At 36.7% G+C, this 21488-nt stretch overlaps 1 protein-coding gene across 1 annotated transcript in view; it reads right to left on the bottom strand.

The window, feature by feature from the left end:
* Positions 1 to 21488, bottom strand: part of SCN9A (sodium voltage-gated channel alpha subunit 9) — a 160906-nt gene that overhangs the window by 6159 nt on the left and 133259 nt on the right. Inside the window, exons 20-26 of the mRNA XM_061135142.1 lie at positions 20657 to 20830; positions 16526 to 16648; positions 12120 to 12401; positions 11269 to 11322; positions 10268 to 10405; positions 2707 to 2811; positions 1019 to 1289 (exon numbers count right to left, since the gene is read on the bottom strand). Of these exons, the coding sequence (XP_060991125.1) occupies positions 1019 to 1289; positions 2707 to 2811; positions 10268 to 10405; positions 11269 to 11322; positions 12120 to 12401; positions 16526 to 16648; positions 20657 to 20830 (1147 nt within the window). The remainder of the gene's footprint in view (positions 1 to 1018; positions 1290 to 2706; positions 2812 to 10267; positions 10406 to 11268; positions 11323 to 12119; positions 12402 to 16525; positions 16649 to 20656; positions 20831 to 21488) is intronic.

Here is a 21488-nt window from a genome sequence, read left to right as displayed (position 1 = left end):
GATGTGAAACTGAACATTTGCTCCATTATTTAAAGACGTGTACCTCTCTGTTTTCTGATCTAATTGGATCAGCCAACACTGTTACAAAGAGAAGTGACAGAGGGACATTCCTTTCTTCCTAAGTTAATTGGAATGCTTCCTCTATTCTGCTTGTTGTTAATGTGTGAGTCCTATCTAAATTTTAATTTTTCTTATATTTTTTTCAAAAATTGATTTTTGAATGCCTATTCTAAGTTGCAGTACTCAATATGGCAGTTTTAGATTACAGTACTTTCAACCCTTCTGAGTCTCCTTGTTTCAGCATCTCTAAGTGAGTTTGTATTAAATAATCTCCACAATCTCTTCCTGTCTAAAATTTATAAAAATAAATGCAAACCTAAACTACTGGGCAAGGCATGTAGAAATAATGAAAAACAAGATGAAAGGAAAACAGCTATGGTAATGAAACAGGAGGAAGTATAAAATCAAATATGATTCACAGACATGACTGCAGTTGGTTGAAAATGATTACAGACTTGACAAGTATGAAGCTATAAGAAATGAAGCTGGCATTTCTTCATACCTTAACTTCACTTTGATTTCAGGGAGAATTTTCAATCACCAATATTCTGGCTAGTTATATTATCATTAATCAAGAGATAGTTCTCATATATGTAAAAACTAAAAATGATTTCAGATTCTACATTTAGATTTATATTGTCAATTTACATTGGTCTTCTAAGACATACCTATCTACTGATAACACTTGCTACGTTTGTGAAGGGTAATCTTGGAAGTCAAATATCAAGGAGTATTATGTGCTTCCAACAAATAGAAAATATATCCTTCAGTCTTGTAATGTGAACCTAGGAATTTTGACACAGAGGTTTTTATTTTGTTTAGTTTTGCTTTAAAGGTTACTTCATTTTTTCAATCTTACTCAAAAGTAGGTTTATATTCATGAATTCAGAAACTTCTCTGAATATGTGTGATGTTTAGTTTGATTCAAAATTAAAATCTGATTAATAAATGGTCTTACCTACAATGGAGAGAATTACAACCACAAAATCAAAGATGTTCCATCCTACAGTGAAGTAGTAGCATCTGAGGGAGATCAGTTTCAGCACAAATTCTCCAGAGAACAAGATAATAAAAACCACATTGATCCAATATAAAACTTCAGTCATGTATTCACTTTGTCCCTCTTTTTCTACCATCATGGTTACCATGTTGAGGCAGATCAGAACCATGATGGCTATATCGAAAGCTTGGTTTGTTACTAGGTCAAAGATACATCCTTGGAATTTGTTCTGCAAAGAAACAAAAATGATAGGAAATTGTACAGTAAATTTTCCAAGTAGTATCCATAAATGATTACATTAACAAAACAATTTTTAAAGGTATCTGTCTTCAAAACTTGCATAAATTATCCTTGGTTATAAGTTCTTGCTTTAAGGAATATTATTAATGGGCTAAATCTAAGTCAGAGTACATGACAACTTATTGCTGTTGTTGACTTTCACTGTACCAATTCTTCAATTAACCTTGTAAACTGACATTTGCTTTTAAGCATAGCCACCCTAGAGTGTTATATAGGAATTGCCAGGATCACAAGGTAATTTTTTTACTAAGAAACTGTCAGAGAAAAAAAAAAAAGGAAAGAAAATCTTAGTTCAATTACCTAGAGTGTTTCAAGGTAATAAAATGACATCTCTGAATTTCTACTTTGTCACATTATTTTGACTAATGTGTTGGCATTGTCTTACACTGGTATTACTGCTATAATATAGAGATCTATACTGCCTGTCTCTTCCATGTATAGAATATATACTTCCAAACATATCCATACTTAACATACCACTTTTCTTATCAATCTCACTGAACAGTACTGTGCTTTTCATGGAACTCAATTTCAAAATCACTTAATTGGTTGCATAGGCAAGTTTTAAGGCACTCTATCAAGATCAAGTAGGGTACTGAGAAAATTAAATACTAGAGCTTTAAATTCACAGATTATGGTTCTGTAGGTCTGGGTGAAACCTGGCCATGTGTCCATTTAAACAGTGCTGGGTAATCCTCATGTAGGCAGCTGATACTAAGCATATTCCCATTTTTAGGATGCTCTGTCTTCAACCACAACTTTGGTATACAGTGTTATACTAAACAGAAATTGAGATACATCTAATGCATTTAAAATTACTTTAACTGTTAGAGGAATACAAACTATTTAACTGCTAAGGCTTACTATTTACATCTGAGCCTATTCTGGTCTTTGATCTTATGGCAGGATAAAGTGTAGATTCATGACCAGTCCAACTGCTTTCCTGGTGTTCTATCTGTCATAATATCAAAAGTCTACAAGGTAGGTTTCACCTGACTGAAGACAGCTATCACTACATGCTATCACTACATCATAAAGTCATCAAGATAATAAAATTTCAGTCAAAAGTACATTTTATTTTGATTTTCTATAGACCATTTGTACTAATAGTAAGATGTATAGCTAATGTAGAGGTAAAAGCATATAAAATTATTTTTTCATTTTTATAGAAAAAGAAAATATACCAAAGAATATTAAGAGCTATGATAGTGTTCAAAATACACATATTCAGTTTTATAAGGACTTTTCTTTAAAATATTAAAATTATGCATTCATTATTAATAAATAAGTATATAGTAAAGATGAATTAAAATAATTTTAAAATTTATATGCTAAATATTTTTTACCCCTGGCCGAGGTATTGGCTTTTGTGGTTTCTTGGATCCCAGCTTTTTCATCGCATTATAATATTTCTTCTGTTCTTCTGTCATAAAGATATCTTGACCTCCAAGGTAAAGAAATAAAAAATAGATCTAGTTAAAACCAGAATCATTTTCCAGATATTCCTTCAGGTGATTATTCAGGTTAAAAATGTATTCATACAGAAATGAAATGTGCTTTCACTTCAGTAGCACATATATTAAAATTGGAACCATATAGAGATTAGTATCGCTCCTGTAAAGCATGGCTCTTGTAAAGTATTCCATACTTCTGGTGACAGATGGTGACACATGTAACTAAAGTTTTATGGTAATCATTTCACACTGTATGCAAATACGATATCATTATATTGTACATGCTGTTTGCTAGGTCACTTTAGTTGTGTCTGACTCTGTGTGACCCCATGGGCTGCAGCCTGCCAGGGTCCTCTGTCTACAGGATTTTCCATTCAAGAATAGCAAAGTGGGTTGCCATTTCCTCTTTCAGGGGATCTTCCCAACCCAGGATCTAACCAGCATCTGTTATGTCTCCTGCATTAACAGGCGGGTTCTTTACCACTAGTACCACCCGGGAAGCCCTATTATATTGTCCATCTGGAACTAATATATTGTTATATGTTAATTACACTTCAATTAAATAAAATGAAATGTATCTGATTACGTGCAAGGTAGCTATAAATCAAAGGATTACCTACACGTAGGGACATGACTCTCTGTATGTAATGTAATGTGCATAATATATAAACTATATGGATTACATGAAATAATAATTGGCTCAATCATTTTTTAGTAGCCTAACTTGTTTTGTTTTAAATGATATGCTGGTATCTCATTTTATCTGCTACTTGTCTCATCAGACATTTCATTGCTAAATAACATATATATCAGGAAAAGTGATAAGAAACAAAAGTAGTGAATAATAAGTTGGCTAACGTTTACTTATTAGCCATACTGACTCATAAATAGTAGGGGCAAAAAGTAATAATATTTTTGTATTCACTTGTATTCATTTTATTATACCACATTCCTTTAGCAGAAAAATGAATATACTATATATGTTATTATAACACATTGATAAACAGTGTACACACACAAATATATTTGGTATACACATAATACATTTATTTACTTATTTACTAAAAAATCTTTCATTACCTCTTTAATTCCAGATAAAGGAATTTCAACATAAACACTTTATTGGGTATAAACAATATACATATAGAGTTTTAGATGTTGAGAAAATTATCAATAATCCAGTGTTTCTGACTTGAAGGACTTTCTAATTGAATATACAACATTTAAGATTCAACAGTAAATAAACTAACATCTAAATAAAGTGTTTGATCTTTTCTTCACTGTAGAAGTCTAAGTCTCACACAGGAGACCTAGAAGTTTTGCCTATTCTTTTAAACTGTTGATTTCTTAAAATTATCTACAATTTATACAGATTCATGCACATTCCTCATTGACCAGCAATATAAATTTTTAGTTATGGCATAAAAGCACAATCCATGTAATTAGGAATTTTGGGGGAAATTTATAGTTCTGAAATCTTTACTTAACTTGTATGGTCCTGGAGTTAAAGGTGATCTGGATATGGTTTCCCTTTGGTTTCCTTGGATTGCATTTCTTCTCTATCAAATACCTAATGAAAACCAGTCTTCCCTTTCTGTCTTATGTGTTTTAATTTACGTCTCCTTTAATTGATATGCAGTCTTTGTGTAACTTTGGTATTCATCTGATCTACTGATATACAAGAGAGAACTTTCACGATAATGTCAAGAGAAACCCAAACCCTTTATCGTCTAGTGATGAGGGTTGAAAGTGAGTACATGCTAAGCTGCTTCAGTCATGTCCAACTCTTTGTGACCCTGTGGACTGTAGCCTGCCAGGCTCCTCTCTTCATGGGATTCTCGGGGCAAGAATACTAGAATGGATTGCCATGCCCTGCTCCAAGGGATCTTCCCAACCCAGGGATCGAACCTGTGTATCTTATGTCTCCTACACTGACAGGCAAGCTCTTTACCGCTAGCGCCACCTGGGAAGCCCGAGGGTTGAATATCATAGCCTATTAATAACTTATAATTACAGATCTTGTCTTTCCTTGATGATACCCTGGTTGTCAGTATAATGAAGAGCTGGATGAAGCTAAGAAGAGATTGCAAAACACTCCACTAGAGAAACTTGTGTTGTCATTTTATTTAACCATAGCTTATAAAGATCTTGTGAAATGTATCCCTTTAAAAGCTAGGTGGCAGACATTCTGTAAATCAGGCTGGTCTTTACATGCTATGTCAAAGATGTATTGCATAGTAGTTAAGAGCCCAGTTTTGTAAGATTATCTTTGTTCAATCCCCATCTCTGTTGCCCTTGGGCAAGTTTTTAAATCTCTTTAAGGTTGAATAATCTCACACTACAAGAAGTGATGGAATTCCAGTTGAGCTATTTCAAATCCTGAAAGATGATGCTGTGAAGGTGCTGCACTCAATATGCCAGCAAATTTGGAAAACTGAGCAGTGGCCACAGGACTGGAAGAGGTCAGTTTTCATTCCAATTCCAAAGAAAGGCAATCCTCCAAAATGCTCAAACTACCACACAATTGCACTCATCTCACATGCTAGTAAAGTAATGCTCAAAATTCTCCAAGCCAGGCTTCAGCAATACATGAACCATGAACTTCCAGATGTTCAAGCTGGTTTTACAAAAGGCAGAGGAACCAGAGCTCAAATTGCCAACATCCTCTGGACCATCAAAAAAGCAAGAGAGTTCCAGAAAAACACCTATTTCTGCTTTATTGACTATGCCAAAGCCTTTGACTGTGTGGATCACAATAAACTGTGAAAAATTCTGAAAGAGATGGGAATACCAGACCACCTGACCTGCCTCTTGAGAAACCTGTATGCAGGTCAGGAAGCAATAGTTAGAACTGGACACGGAGCAACAGACTGGTTCCAAATAGGAAAAGGAGTATGACAAGGCTGTATATTGTCACCCTGCTTGTTTAACTTATATGCAGAGTACACCATGAGAAATGCTGGGCTGGAAGAAGCACAAGCTGGAATCAAGATTGCTGGGAGAAATATCAATAACCTCAGATATGCAGATGACACCACCCTTATGGCAGCAAGTGAAGATGAACTAAAAAGTCTCTTGATGAAAGTGAAAGAGGAGAGTGAAAAAGTTGGCTTAAAGCTCAACATTCAGAAAACTAAGATCATGGCATCTGGTCCCATCACTTCATGGCAAATAGATGGGGAAACAGTGGAGACAGTGTCAGACTTTACTTTTTTGGGCTCCAAAGTCACTGCAGATGGTGACTGCAGCCATGAAATTAAAAGACGCTTACTCTTTGGAAGGAAAGTTATGACCAACCTAGACAGCTTATTAAAAAGCAGAGACATTACTTTGCCAACAAAGGTCCGTCTAGTCAAGGCTATGGTTTTTCCAGTGGTCATGTATGGATGTGAGAGTTGGATGGTGAAGAAGGCTGAGTGCTGAAGAATTGATGCTTTTGAACTGTGGTGTTGGAGAAGACTCTTGAGAGTCCCTTGGACTGCAAGGAGATCCAACCAGTCCATCTTAAAGGAAATCAGTCCTGGGTGTTCATTGGAAGGACTGATGTTGAAGCTCAAACTCCAATACTTTGGCCACCTCATGCGAAGAGTTGACTCACTGGAAAAGACCCTGATGCTGGGAGGGATTGGGGGCAGGAGGAGAAGGGGACGACAGAGGATGAGATGGTTGGATGGCATCACTGACTTGATGGACATGAGTTTGAGTAGACTCCGGGAGTTGGTGATGGACAGGGAGGCCTGGCATGCTGCGATTCATGGGGTCGCAAAGAGTCGGACACGACTGAGCGACTGAACTGAACTGAACAAGAGTAATTGGCTTCCCTGGTGGCTCAGTTGGTAAAGAGTCTCCCTGCAATGCAGGAGACCTGGGTTTAATCCCTGGGTCGGAAGATCCCCTGGAGAAGGAAATGGCAACCCACTCCAGTATTCTTGCCTGGAGAGTTCCATGGAGAGAGGAGCCTGGTGGACTACAGTTCATGGGGTCACAAAGAGTCCGACACGACTAAGTGACTTTCACTTTCACTTTCACAAGAGTAATTACCTCATTGGTTTGTTATGAGGATCAATTAAGATACTGCATTCCAAACATTCAATAATTATTTATAATTCCTGTTGTTGTGTTTAACCTTCCAAATAAGGTTACTGTTACTGAAAAGGTTGATGTTACTTAGAATTTACTTACATATACCAAGGTCTGTACTAGTCACTTGTGTAAATACATTGCATGCATTTCCTTTTATAACCTGAACTCATTAATAACTTAGGTTCAAATTTTTAGAAGTACATTTTCTCATGAACTATTAAAACTCAATTATCACATAGATTTGTTAAAGATAAAAACAGCATTTATAAGATTTAAGGATAGTTGAAAATCTAGTAAAGTGGGGTTGGCTATTAGAAAGAGGTATGGGTATTTGGTGGGCTTCCCAGGTGGCTCAGTAGTAAAGAATCTGCCTGCCCAGTGGGAGATGCAGGTTTGATCCCTGAGTTAGGAAGATCCCCTGGAGAAGGGAATAGCAACCCACTCCAGTATTCTTGCCTGGAGAATTCCATAGACAGAAGAGCCTGGTGGGCTATAGTCCATGGGGTTGCAATGAGTTGGACATGACTGAGCAACTAACACTTTGACTTTCACACCAAACCGAGATTAAAGTGTTGAAGCTAAAAAGCACTAAGAGGCCACATTTCATTTTGGATGGGCTTTGCACTCAAACAGAACTTTGGATCCTGACTACCAATGACCTATTTCTTGACTTGAAACAAGTTATTTACTCTGTGTAGGCCTAGGTTTATACACATATATAAAGGTACCACTTTCATTTGTTCTATGGACTAGATGAATTCATGTACACTTTGTATACCACAGGAAGCCTCCTATGTAGTAGGTTATTAACTGAAGACAGGTTGTTCCTGTCTGCTTTCATTCTCCAAGTTGGTTGGAAAGAAACTGTAAACTTATTTAGAAAGAGGCAGAAGATAAAAACCACTACAATATTGTAAAGTAATTAGCCTCCAACTAATAAAAATAAATGGAAAAAAAAAGCATGTTTCATATGCAAATGAAACACTGGAAAAATGGTAGGGGATAACAGGAGCTGTCGGTGTTTTGAAATTAGTAATTTCGCCTGATGTTACTGGTAATGGTGTCTATTCATCCCATCTTCCTGCAGTGGCAATTCTTGTTGTAAGAATAATATTTAAAAGCAAGGGGACTAAAGCAGTGAGGGCTGTGGCTGTCCTGTCATGGTCATACTGCTCTTTCTAGATACATGTATAATTCATCCTCTATGGGGAACGCTGCAGAACTGTATATGCGTGCTTATATATCACAGGTACACATATATAATGACCAAAGTAGGGAAAATAACTACATTGGAAGTGAAGGTATAATTTACAAAATTTTTTCAAGGTTACTAATTATTTAAGATTCTCTGCCTAAAGGCATGAATGTATGATAATACTAACTTTGACGGTCAGATATAAAATGTTAGAATAGAACAAGGAATTTAAAAAATAAACACCGGTATTCAGAATGTAAACAGAAACAACACAATTTACTACATTTTCCTTCACCCATGAATAGTCAATCACATCATGAATGACATTTTATTGCAGGTACATCTGTTGAGCCAGTACCTGAAATCACTTCCTCTCGTTATTCTCTACCTCATCTTTCTCTTTAGAAAAGAGACTTTTCTCTTTTCCTGTGGGTGGTGCTACAGCCACAGTAACTCAATTTACTTTGAGAAAACTGAGACTTCATAGACAATTTTTTCTCCTGCAAAGCACAAACAATACTGTAGATCCTACCCGCTAAAATCTCTTAATTGAATGTATCCCCTATTCTCTAGTGGGCTTCCCAGGTGGCGCTAGTGGTAAAGAACCCTCCTGCCAATGCAAGAGATATGACACGGGATTCCACCCCTGGGTTGGGAGGATCCCCTGGAGAAGGGTACGGCAACCCACTCCAGTATTCTTGCCTGGAGAATCACATGGACAGCGGAGCCTGCGCAAAGAGTTGGACATGACTGAAGCGACTTCGCACTCACACACACACATTCTCTAGTGCTGCAAATGACTGATTTGGAGAATGAAGTGTGGTCTAGGTAGCAGGTAAAGCAGAGTCTAACCTAGTCTTTGGGCTCTTGCAGTCATTCTCTGCATCACTGATAGATTAATTTTTTAAATTAAAGCTGGATTTTCATAAATTCTGGGAAAAGAGACCTCAGAGTTGGATCTATGATGCAGCTACTTCTGAGCTATCCAATCATTTGCAAGGCACATACCCCTCTGAGAGGTGAAATGGGGATACTATGACCTCTACACTTATAGAATGTGATGAAGATTACTGTGTAAAGTACTTTACACAGGATCAGACATGTCATCAAATTTTAATAAATGTGTATTTCCTGCTTGTATGTTCTTTCTTGCTCAAAATACTTCAATGACATCAGCTCCTATTGAAAAATATCTAATACGGCTTTTCAGATCTGTGCTTAAGCAAATCAAGACCTCTTACTATTTCTTTTCTCAAAACTACATCCCAACTGGATGGACTGGTATTTTGCCTGGACTGCTGCCTCCTTATTAACACTGCATGTGCTCAGACATATCTCTAACCCGCTGTGGTCTACTTATCCTTTTGCCTCCCTGTTGCTATGTGTCTTTTCATCCATCTTCCAATGCCTGGTCAATTGTCACATACATCATAAAAATTTTTTAGCTGTATCTAGCTTTCCTCTATTTATATTTCTTGTTAATTTCTTATTGCATTTATCAGTATATCATATTACAGTATTTGGGGGGTAGAAAGGGGCCTAAATAATAAACAAAGTATATGAGATCAACTACTATTAAAACCCTATCACTTACCAGGTGCATAATTTTGGTAAATTACTCAAAATCTCTGTGCCTTTCCTCATTTACAAGACAAAGTCTATAACAATAATCCCTCTATGGCTTAGAACAGAATATAGGAACTATTTATGAAAAGCATTTTGAATAAATATTAGTGCACTGAGTTTCCTTAAGTCTCCACAGGGAGCACTGGGGAAAAAAAACCTGAATAGTTGATATATTGCTTAAAAATAATTAGGACTTTGTGGTCATTTAGTAGCTAAGTCGTGTCTAGCTCTTGTGACCCATGGACTGTAGCCTGTCAGGCTCCTCTGTCCATGGGATTCTCCAGGCAAGAATACTGGAGTTGGTTGCCATTTCCATCTCCAGGGGATCTTCCCGACCCAGGAATCGAATCTAGGTCTCAGGCATTGCAGGATGATTATTTTCTGTGCAGAGATGAATGAGATTAAGCATATCCATCACTGGATACTAAAAACTACTTGGAAAATTAATGAAATTCTAATGAAGTAATTGACATTAAATTTCACATTATATATTTTGGAAAAATAATGTTCATGTCTTTCAGGGCAATGACATAAACTTGAAATACTTATCTTCTTTTTCTGTTGGTTGAAATTATCTATGATGACACCAATGAACAAGTTCAAAGTGAAGAATGACCCGAAGATGATGAAGATGACAAAATAAATATACATGTAGAGGTTGTATTCATAAATGGGCTGCTTGTCTACCTATGGAATTAACAAAAGTTAACAGTATGTTGACAATAAATTCATCATTTTCTTTCTCACATGCTCTGACAAGGAAATTCAAATAGTGCAATCCTAGGTAAAAGTGGTTTTACAGAAGCCACAGTGTTGTCAAAGTTCAACATAATCATTCTTAAACATTTATTCAATACTAAATATAATTTTCTAATAACTACAAAGGGCTTATTCACCTTCTTGGACTATAGGACAATGTAGTAAGTAAATTACAATCCATGTTATTTATTTCCAGAAAAAACAGTAAAGGAGATGATATCATATTTATATAAATTTTGCCTTTTTTAATTTGATTACAGAAATATCTTCACTGGCTTTTGTGATAATATAAACTAGTCAGTAGTTTTCAAAATTCCTTAGTGTGAGACTTATTTCACATTAACTCTTCCAAGGCACTTTAAAATATAAAAGCAATAAGACTGATAAATAAAACATGTTATTTCATTTTTATTTTGATAAATATTAACTGAACACATTACTGCCAGGCTGAGCTAAGTTCTCTATTTACATTTTCTAGCTGGAGCCAGAGAATAGCCCCATGAGGTAGTAGTGAATTGTTTTCTTCTTATAGATCAATAAACAGGCTCAGAGAGATAAAGTGGCTTGCTGCAAGTCAGATGCAAGCTTGCCTGATACAGCAGAGTCACAGAATTTAAGTCAAGCTATGCTTCCAAACGCCACACAGGTAATGAGGCTACTACTACGTGGATGTTCTTCAGTGTGTGTGCACGGACCAAGAGCTTCTTGGAGCTTCTGTTTTAAAATAGCCTAACTAAACAAACAAGCTTTTCAAAATTGAAGAGTTCGGTGTTATGTTTACCAATACTTACGTTAACAGAATCAACTGCTGCATACATAATATCCATCCATCCTTTAAATGTTGCCTGTAAATATAACATTAATAGAATCTGAAAGTGAAGCTCTTACTCTAAAATAGCCATAAATGAGTAAGTATATTTAATGTTACAACATTTATTAAGTAATATTAAGTTAGTGAACTATACAGTCATCCCTTGGTACATGCAGGGGGTACTGGTTCCAGGGCACTCCCTGAAGATACCAAAATCTGCCCATGCTGAAGTCCTTGCACCATGCAGATGCAAAGCCATGGATAAAGAGAGCCCATTAAATTTCAAGATATCAACTTAACATAAAGATTCCGTGTCAAGAAGAAAAAGAGCGGGGGCACATTGCCAAGTCACATTCTAAATCTCAGTCCTAGTGAATTTCCAGGTTGTTAGAATTGCCTGTGAGTTTTGTACTTGAACTTTTATTTTTCCAGAGGGGGTGGAGAGTTTTACGACTAAAGAAAGAAGTAATTTTTCTCCATATCTTAAGGATTTTCTGTACCAGTGGCAAGGCCTTCTGATTTCCTTGTAGTGTGAAGGTAGTAGTCCAAAAAATGAGTATTAATTTTTGGAGCAATATTCAGAAGGCACAACGGCAGGGGGGTCAGGGGACTCTGAAAAGGTGATTATGGATTAATCACCTGTAGAACAGTGCAATAGAGCCCATGCTTCTTAACTCATGTTTATACGCACATGTTCTAAGAAAGACCACTTCTGTTTTTTAAGTCACACAGTACCTATCTTTAATTTTTAGTTAATAGCTATATGATAATGACAGCTCCTCCATCCTATGTGCACTAAAATTTCAAGCATTCATAAAATGAGTCACTTACAACTTGAAGCAGAGACAGGTAACCAAGTCCAACATTATCAAAGTTCACTTTCAGGTTTTTCCATCGCACATTTTGACTAACATTCATAAGCGCAAGACAGGCAGAACGATTTTCAACTTCATTTGTAGGAAACCGCAATCCAACTGTGGTGTTAATACACTCATAAAACTTGCCAGCAAACAAATTTACTCCCATGATGCTAAATATCAGCCAGAATATGAGACACACAAGTAGCACATTCATGATAGAAGGAATTGCACCAATGAGTGCATTCACAACCACCTAGCATTCAAAAGAAAGAAAAGAATGATTAGGACCAGTAAGAATGTTAAATAGGCAACATTAATGAAACATTATGCAGAATTTAAAAAGTTAGAAAAGCTACCCTTACATGTTTAAGACATAAGATTTATTGAATGCCTACTATATGCTCAGCAGTGTGCTAAACAGGACAAAATGAGACAGGAGCCCCGTGATCAATGAGTTTACAAAAATACATGAGGATCACACAGTGAAACTATTAGCAACAAAATGAAACAATTTACTAAGATTAAATGACAGTTTAAATAAATAAAATAAATAAAAGAATAAACCAAAAACCTGATGTATGTAAGGTGAAGTCATAAAATCTGCATGCTCTAGAAAAGAAAGAAATTTATAAATATAAATGATTAAATAAGCAAAATGTACATTTAAAGGTCCATAGTCCTAGAATTACCAGTGCTAAAATTCTTCCATGTAAACCATTACTATATATAAGCTGGAATTAAGACTGGGAATCTTTTTATGGTTTGAACCCCTTAGATTTAATTGGTGCTGCTATTTATGTGATGGGGCTTCCCAGGGGCTACTAGTGGTAAAGAACCCGTCTGCCGATGCAGGAGATGTAAGAAACTCAGGTTCTATCCCTAAGTCAGGAAGATCTTCTGTAGGAGGACATGGCACCCCACCCCTGTATTCTTGCCTGGAGAATTCCATGGACAGAGGAACCTGGTGGGCTACAGTCCATAAGGTCGCAAAGAGTTGGATACAACTGAAATGACTTAGCATGGACACTAGTTATGTGATAACATAAATATACTTAAGACCTTAGGATCCCTGTTTCCTCATCTGCAGAATGAGAGCAATCTTTTCAAATTTATTATTCTAAATGTAAAAAGCAATTTCCATATATAAGCCTTGGCTAAATATAGATAGAGCTAGTCTCAGCTAACACAAAAATGCAATACAGTTTATCTTTCATGCTCCCTTTATTTCTGCTTTTCAGCCATTTCTACTACTACTTATCAACAATGCCTCTTTCCACTGCATGGCAACTACTGTAACATTTATCACTCTCCAGATTTTCTTAATTATCTCATCTTTCCAAACTTACTATCTTCTTAAACTCTACCCTGAATTTGGGGACAAATGCATTAAAGACCAACTTGTTAAGTAAAAAGCATATGTTCTCTCTTTTTCTGCAATATGTTGAGCAGGCTCTCAAGACATTTCCAAAAGGGAAGACATTAAGGATCCCTGACTACTTTTGAGATTGTCTAGAGCAGGAGTTGGCAAACATTGTCTTAAATGTTTTTAGGCTTTGCAGGTTACATGATCTCTGTTGCCACTATTCCATTCTGCCATTGTAGCAATAGATCACACACAAACCAATGGGTGTGGCTGTGATCCAACAGGGGCTTCCCAGGTGATCAGCGGTAAAGAATCCGCCTGCCAAATGCAGGAGTCACAGTTTTGATCCCTGGGCTCAGAAGATCCCTTGGGGAAGGAAATGGCAACCCATTCCAGTATTGTTGCCTGGAAAAACCCCATGGACAGAGAAGCCTGGTGGGCTACAGTCCATGGGGTTATATAAAGAGTCAGACACAACTTAGTGACTGAAGAATGCAATGTGATCCAAAGAAACTTCCTTTATGAAACAGGCATCCAGCCTATGGGCTTTGGTTGTTGACTCTTGATCCAGAACTACAGTTACTACCCTGCGATTCATGGACCTGTAGAGGTTCCATGGGGGCATGAGATTATATGAAAATATTATGGGCACGCTTTGTTTATAGAGATGATTTATACTTTCACAAGAGTTTTATAGTGTACATCACCCCTCAAAGGGTTAGGAAGAACAGGATTAGAGAGTTCAAAGTGGTCAGCTATTATTCAGACCTATATTTTCACCCGCATTTCCTTTGCCCTCCCATTATGCCTCACCTAGGCATGCTGATCCTTCTAGTTGCTGCTCAAACACACCTTGCCTATTCAACTCTGACCTTCTCTACCAAGTTGCACCTCTGCCTGGAATGCCCACCTGCCTGTGAGCTAGGGCCCATTCTTTCAGTCATGGCTCCAAGACCACCTCCTTATGAAGCCCCTCCCAGGTCTCCCCAGGCAGCCACTTTCATCTTTACCCCCGCAGCACTGGGTGCTTACTGTTTATAGCAGATGCCACAGAACAACTAATATCCCCCTGTCTATCTCTCCATGGACATTGTCCTGACTCACTCCTGGGGGGCTGGGGTCTATTCACCATCGTAGTTTTATAGTACAAAATTTGACATACAGTTGGCATTGAAAATGTTTGCTGAAAGAATGCACATTATGATGGGTCTCTGAGGGAGATGGATATATGTTGTCCTGATGAGAGGCCATTTGGAGAAGTCAATAAGTTCAAGAACCTCAAGTCTTTTCAAAGGAAGCTAACTATAAAATGTCTCCAATCATATTTATTCTTAAAAATGACCCTGCAATGTGAAAAAAACATCCCCTTTTTTGCCTGGCTAATAAGCTAAATAGATACATTTTTCACTCCAAATATATTAAAACATTCTCCTTCATCCAATTCATCTGTATTACAGATGAAGAACAAAGAACAGGGTAAAATAATGGGGTGGCTTAATCACTGAGGGAAGTAGTTTTGTTGGTGAAAGTATATTCCTTGATCATGAAAATGTCATATGTGCTCCGCTTGAGTCCAAGGATCAGTGAGAGGTTCTGATGGCAATGTTCTATATACTCATGTTCAAAAAGCAAAATTAATGTCAATTTAAATATTACCTTTGTGTATAAAATTAAATGTAATTTTTCAGTTCTTACATGACAAACAGGAATGGACTTTTACTTACAAAAAATTTTTTTTGTATAATCACGATGTCTCATATACATTGGAACAATATGCACTGGATACACTAACTAATTGAGGTTATAGTCTTAATTAGGTTAGCAGGAATAACAATGAAGATCTGCTAGACTAAAAGACATCTAACACTCACCAGAGGCTTCAGATTTCTGAGCCCCACTCTAGAGTTTATCATTCAGCAGATCTAGGGTGGAATCAGGAATTTGCATTTCTAGTAAGTTTTCAAATGATGCTGACTACATTTAGAGAAGCAGAGAGCTAGACTAATCTGCATGTTAAATTGCTCAGAGACTACAGAGAGGCAGTCAGATAAATATGTATGATGCAATATAATAAGGATTTTATGTGTTTAAACATATAGGAAGGATGCCCAGTTATACCTGGACAGACAAGGCACATTTAAATTTAGGTCTAAAGGATAAGTAGGAGTTTGCTATGTTGATGAGTTAGAGTTGAGACAGGGGAGGGAGAAGCATTCCAGCCAAGAGAATGGAGGCATGAGAAAGCAGGAACATATCTGGAGAAGAAGAAATTTGAGGGGAGTAGCAACAAATGAGACATGGACTCACTAGAGAAAATAAAGTCACTGTCCTCTTATCCTCTGTGTATTTTATGAAGAAGTTGCTGGTTTAATACAGCCCTAAAGCTAGGTTTCTGGTAGTCATTATTTATCTCACCTGGTTTGTTTCTGAAAAACAAATCAGTTTTCAGGCACTATACAGTCTAGCGCAAATTAAATTAACTCAGAACTCCCATTTTCTCAAATATAATTTGGAGATGTTTCCATTTTCAGTGAACTATCTATTTCAAGAGTGAAATTTAAAGCGATGCCTGATGCTACTTCCCTGTCTTTTCTTATGCTTCCTACCCAGAATGATTCCTTAAAAAATATTACTTAAGCACCTGATACAGGCAAGTTCTTCATGACTTGTATATGAGAGATGCTGTCAGGACTAATAGTGTCCCTTGTATTTGCATTTCCTAGCATAGGAAAGGGTTTCATTTAGGAAGGGAAAAGTAACTTATTTGAATCACTGCCTAACAATATAATATGAAGGAGGCACTATTATATTTCATTTACTCTTTGTTAAACAATATGCATTGAAATCTTGTGTGTATATGCACATGTATACACAATTATTTATATAAACAGATCATACATATGTATATATATGCACATGTGTATAAACAGTCCATAATTCCTAATTACCCATTTTTCATATTTCATACTCTATTAAGAAATATGAATATATTAGAAAGTTTAGTATCTTCTTACCCTCATTCCTTCAAATCTAGATAAAGCTCTCAGAGGTCTTAAAGCTCTAAGTGTCCGAAGGGATTTAATGGGACCAAGATCTGAGTAGCCAAGAGTGTTTGCAACTAATGTAACCAAAGAAACCTACAAAAAAGAAAATTTTCATTAATCAAAAATTTCACTTAATCATTCCAATTAAATAATAAAGCATGATGAGAACAAGTTAATTTTAAAGATTACCAAGAGCAACCAACAAAGGTCTGTCTAGTCAAAGCTATGGTTTTTCCAGTGGTCATGTATGGATGTGAGAGTTGGACTATAAAGAAAGCTGAGTGCAGAAGAATTGATGCTTTTGAACTGTGGTGTTGGAGAAGACTCTTGAGAGTCCCTTGGACTGCAAGGAGATCCAACCCGCCCATCCTAAAGGAAATCAGTCCTGGGTGTTCATTGGAAGGACTGATGTTGAAGTTGAAACTCCAATACTTTGGCCACCTGATGTGAAGAACTGACTCATTGGAAAAGACCCTGATGCTGGGAAAGATTGAAGGCATGAGGAGAAGGGGACAACAGAGGATGAGATGGTTGAATGGCATCACCGACTCAATGGACACGAGTTTGAGTAAACTCCAGGAGTTAGTGTTGGACAGGGAGGCCTGGCGTGCTGCAGTCCATGGAGTCGCAAAGGGTTGAACACGACTGAACGACAGAACTGAACTGAAGAGTAACTCAACAAGAACAACATGATTTATAGATAAAGTTATCTACTAACTGTCTAAAAATTGGATAAAATAGATGCCTTTTTAAGGAAATAGATTTAAAGGAAAGTTAACCAGAAAAAAAGAAATAATAGAAGGAAAGTAAGTTATTCTTATATCTGAATAATAAAATCACATATGCTTTTCATAGTTTTGTAGGTTTTTCACTTGCTTATTAATTCTGGACATTTAAGTAAATCAACTATCAAAATTTCAATTGGAATAAAATCCAGGTTATTTGCTTGGGCTCCAAAATCACTGTGGATGGTGACTGCAGCCATGAAATTAAAAGATGATTGCTCCTTGGAAGAAAAGCTATGACCAACCTAGACAGCATATTAAAAAGCAGAGACATCACTTTGCAGACAAAGGTCCGTATAGTCAAAGCTATGGTTTTTCCAGTAGTTATGTACGGATGTGAGAGTTGGACCACAAAGAGGGCTGAGTGCAGAAGGACTAATGCTTTCAAACTGTGGTGCTAAAGAATACTTTTGAGAGTCACTTGGACAGCAAGGAGATCAAACTAGTCAATCCTAAAGAAAATCAACCCTGAATATTCATTGGAAGTACTGTTGCTGAAACTGAAGCTCCAATACTTTGGCCACCTGATGTGAAGAGCCAAATCACTGGAAAAGACCCTAATGCTGGGAAAGACTGAAGGCAAAAGGAGAAGGGGGTGGCAGAGGATGAGATGCTTAGACAGCATCACCAACTCAAGGGACATGAGTTTGAGCAAACTCTGGGAAATAATGGAGGACAGAGGATACTGACATGCTACAGTCTATGGGATCACAAAGAGTCAGACATGACTTAGTGACTGAACAACAGCAATAATGAACTGTGTGATTCTAAAGCTAAGTCAAAAGAGTGTGGCATTCACTCAGCCAAATTTATGTCCTAGTATAGACCTTATGTTGAAACTGAAACTCCAATACTTTGGCCACCTGATGTGAAGAGCTGACTCATTTGAAAAGACCCTGATGCTGGGAAAGATTGAGGGCAGGAGGAGAAGGGGACGACAGAGGATGAGATGGTTGGACGGCATCACCAACTCAATGGACATGGGTTTGGGTGGACTCTGGGAGTTGGTGATGGACAGGGAGGCCTGATGTGCTGCAGTTCATGGGGTTGCAAAGAGTTGGACACGACTGAGCGACTGAACTGAACTGAACTGATAGACCTTATTCAAAAGCATTCTGAAGACTTATGATTTTGAGATGAGGCAAATTTTCTACAAGATTTTTCTGCCCTAGTTTCTCAGAATCAGCAGCAAAGATCCCCAAAAATAATTTGTGGGACAAAATCTCAATTGTACTGAAGACAGTTCACTAGTAGGTGATCTCACTGGCTTCACAATCAATACAGACATACAAGAACTTCGTCATGTTAGATGACCCTCCACAATTACCACAACCAGTGTCCAACAGAAATCTGTGTTCTTATTTTAAGTTACCTCAGAAGAAAGAACATGGAGAGAAAATCGATACACATTTTGGTAAGCAACAATGAACTCCTCAGTGACCTGAAATCTGGAACTGTAAATGCATTCAGTCTTTGAATAAGATCCTTTTAAAATATCCATTGTTTCACACTGTGTGCAGTAAGAGGCAATGACTAAGAACAATATCTGCAATGCAGTTCATTGGGATTAAGTAATGACTGAAAGATTCAATTTTCCAGGGAAGATTAGGAGCTACTCAAGAGTCAACTTCCTTATGTTTAACTATTAAAGGAGTAGAAAAATTTATAAGTTCACTACTGCTGCTATCAAAAACACAGTGAACTGATTTTTGAATCAGGATGTGTGGTGAAGTGTTTTGCTTTCACACAGTTATTATACTTCTAAATGTCTCACTAAATGTAGTATAACTGTTTCTTTTTAGGTCCTCATGCTATATATCCTGCATTCATAACTAATCCTCATATCACTTTTAAATTCATCTAATCTTCCAGGTTCATTAGTTTCCACTTAAGTATGTTTAAAAAATAGGTGTACTTTTAAGTTAGAATAATAAATGTTATTTTTTTAATAAGCAAAAAGCAAGTTTTAAAATGTCTATTATAATCTGAATAATCCCTAAGGAAATGGTTAACCTGATCTCCAAACCACTGTTAAGTGAGTGCTACTATATTGAATATATGCACATTACTGAGAAAATTAAGTGCAGTCAGTAATTTAGAAGAACATCTACATATATGTACATATTTATCTTTCTACTTATGTATACATTGTATATAAGCATGATATATGCCCCTCCTGATGAATAATGGTCAGTCAAGCAAGTTTCAGATAATCAGGAAACTTGCAGATATCAAACAAGTCCATCCTCTGAATATCAAATCATGAGTGGTTCTGAAAGCTGAATATGCACCAGAATCATCTGGAGGGTTTGTTACCACAGTTTTGCTGGGTCCCAACACCATTGTTTCTGATTTAGTAGGACTTAAGTGGGTCCTGAGAATTTGCATCTCTGACAAGTTCCCACCCACACATGCCAAAGATTTGGTTCAGGGATTACACTGACAGCAACTGTGCTAGAGAGATAAATTTCTCAGTTTTCAAGATATTAAAAAAAAACTCAACTCCTCCCCTAAATCCACATGCCTAGATGTGCATGAATATTGTGAATATTGAGTGGAGTTTTGCTCTGTTGCATTATTAAAACATTTTATACATATACATTATACATATTATATGTATATATAATTTATTTAGCTTTTTGCAAAATATTAAAAAAAACTCAAATTGAAGCTATATAACTTTCCTGATTTCTGCATATTACGTACTCCAAAATATGGAGAATCACACTTCAGATTTTCAAATACAAACAAATTCATTATTAAATAGCCATATCCCTTTATTAACTAAAAATAAATTCAACTTTGCTTGTAAACTTTTTTTCTTAAACTGAGAGATGAAAAGAGCAAAGTTTGGGATAATATTTTAAGAAGTTTGTGAAGATCTTAAATATTTTGTAATAATTTTTAGAAGACTCAATCATAATTACAGGTTAAGAGAAAAGATCTACATTCTTTCTGTTACTTCTTATTTTGGCTAGCCTTTCTTTAAAACTATTATATTGCAAAAGTATTCATCTTACCATTCATTTTTCTAGGCAGTACCTAGGTAACATACATATTAAAAAGGTGAATCAAAAAAATCAAATATGAAATCATTAGTATAAATATCAAAAATCAAATTTCTCATAGAGGAAGTCTGAGAACACAGGCGATTATAAGGTATAGCTAAAACTGTAAGGTACAGCTAAAACTTGGCAAAAACTGTTTTTTGTATATCACCTATCTAAATATGATTAATACACAACATTAGTGAGATTTTTCAGACCCCTTATTATTAAGAATAAACTCTCTTTAAAATTTACTCAAAAGTACTTACATCGACAATCAAGAAATCCAGCCAACACCAGGCATTGGTGAAATAGGTTTTGTAACCATATGCTACCCATTTTAGAAGCATTTCCAGAATGAAGATATAAGTGAATATCTTGTCAGCATACTCCAGGATAATCTTAATGGTCTTTTTCTTTTCAATATATATATCTTCAAAAGCCTGTGAAAATAACACTCAAATTTAAATTTGGTACAACTTGAAGCTTATGATTCAAGACCAAAACAGGAAATGAAATTCTGATAAAGAGATCACTGACATATTATACTATTATGGGCCTGCCGACTTTCTTCCGGTTTACAGTTACAGTGGAACATGTGTGCTTCCCAGCTGGCACTAGTGGTAAAGGGAAAAAAAGAAAGAAAGTCTGTTGCTAAGTTGTGTCCCACTCTGCAACCCCAAGGTCTATAGCCCTCTGTCCATGGGATTCTCCAGTCAAGAATACTGGAATGGGTTGCCATTTTCTCCTCCAGGAGATCTTCCAATCCAGGGAATCAAACCTGGGTCTCCTGCATCTCCCGTATTGCAGGTGGATTTTTTTTTTTTTAAACCACTGAGTCACCAACCTGCCTGCCAATGCAGGTAGACATAAGAGATGCCAGTTTGAGCCCTGGGTTGGGAAGGTCCTTCAGGAGGGCATCCTGCAGGGTGAGAGACCTACCCCATTCTCACCCACTCCAGTGTCCTTGCCTGGAGAATCTCATGGACAGACGAGCCGGGCCACAGTCTATAGGGTTGTAAAGAGTCAGACCCAACTGAAGCGACTTCACACACAAGCATACACACAGGTGTAACACTTAGTTCTCATCAGTACAGGGGG

This window comes from Dama dama, chromosome 33 (assembly GCF_033118175.1).
Source record: "Dama dama isolate Ldn47 chromosome 33, ASM3311817v1, whole genome shotgun sequence".
NCBI lineage: Eukaryota > Metazoa > Chordata > Mammalia > Artiodactyla > Cervidae > Dama > Dama dama.
Note: the sequence above shows the minus strand (reverse complement) of the source record. Positions and strands in the feature narration are given on the sequence as shown.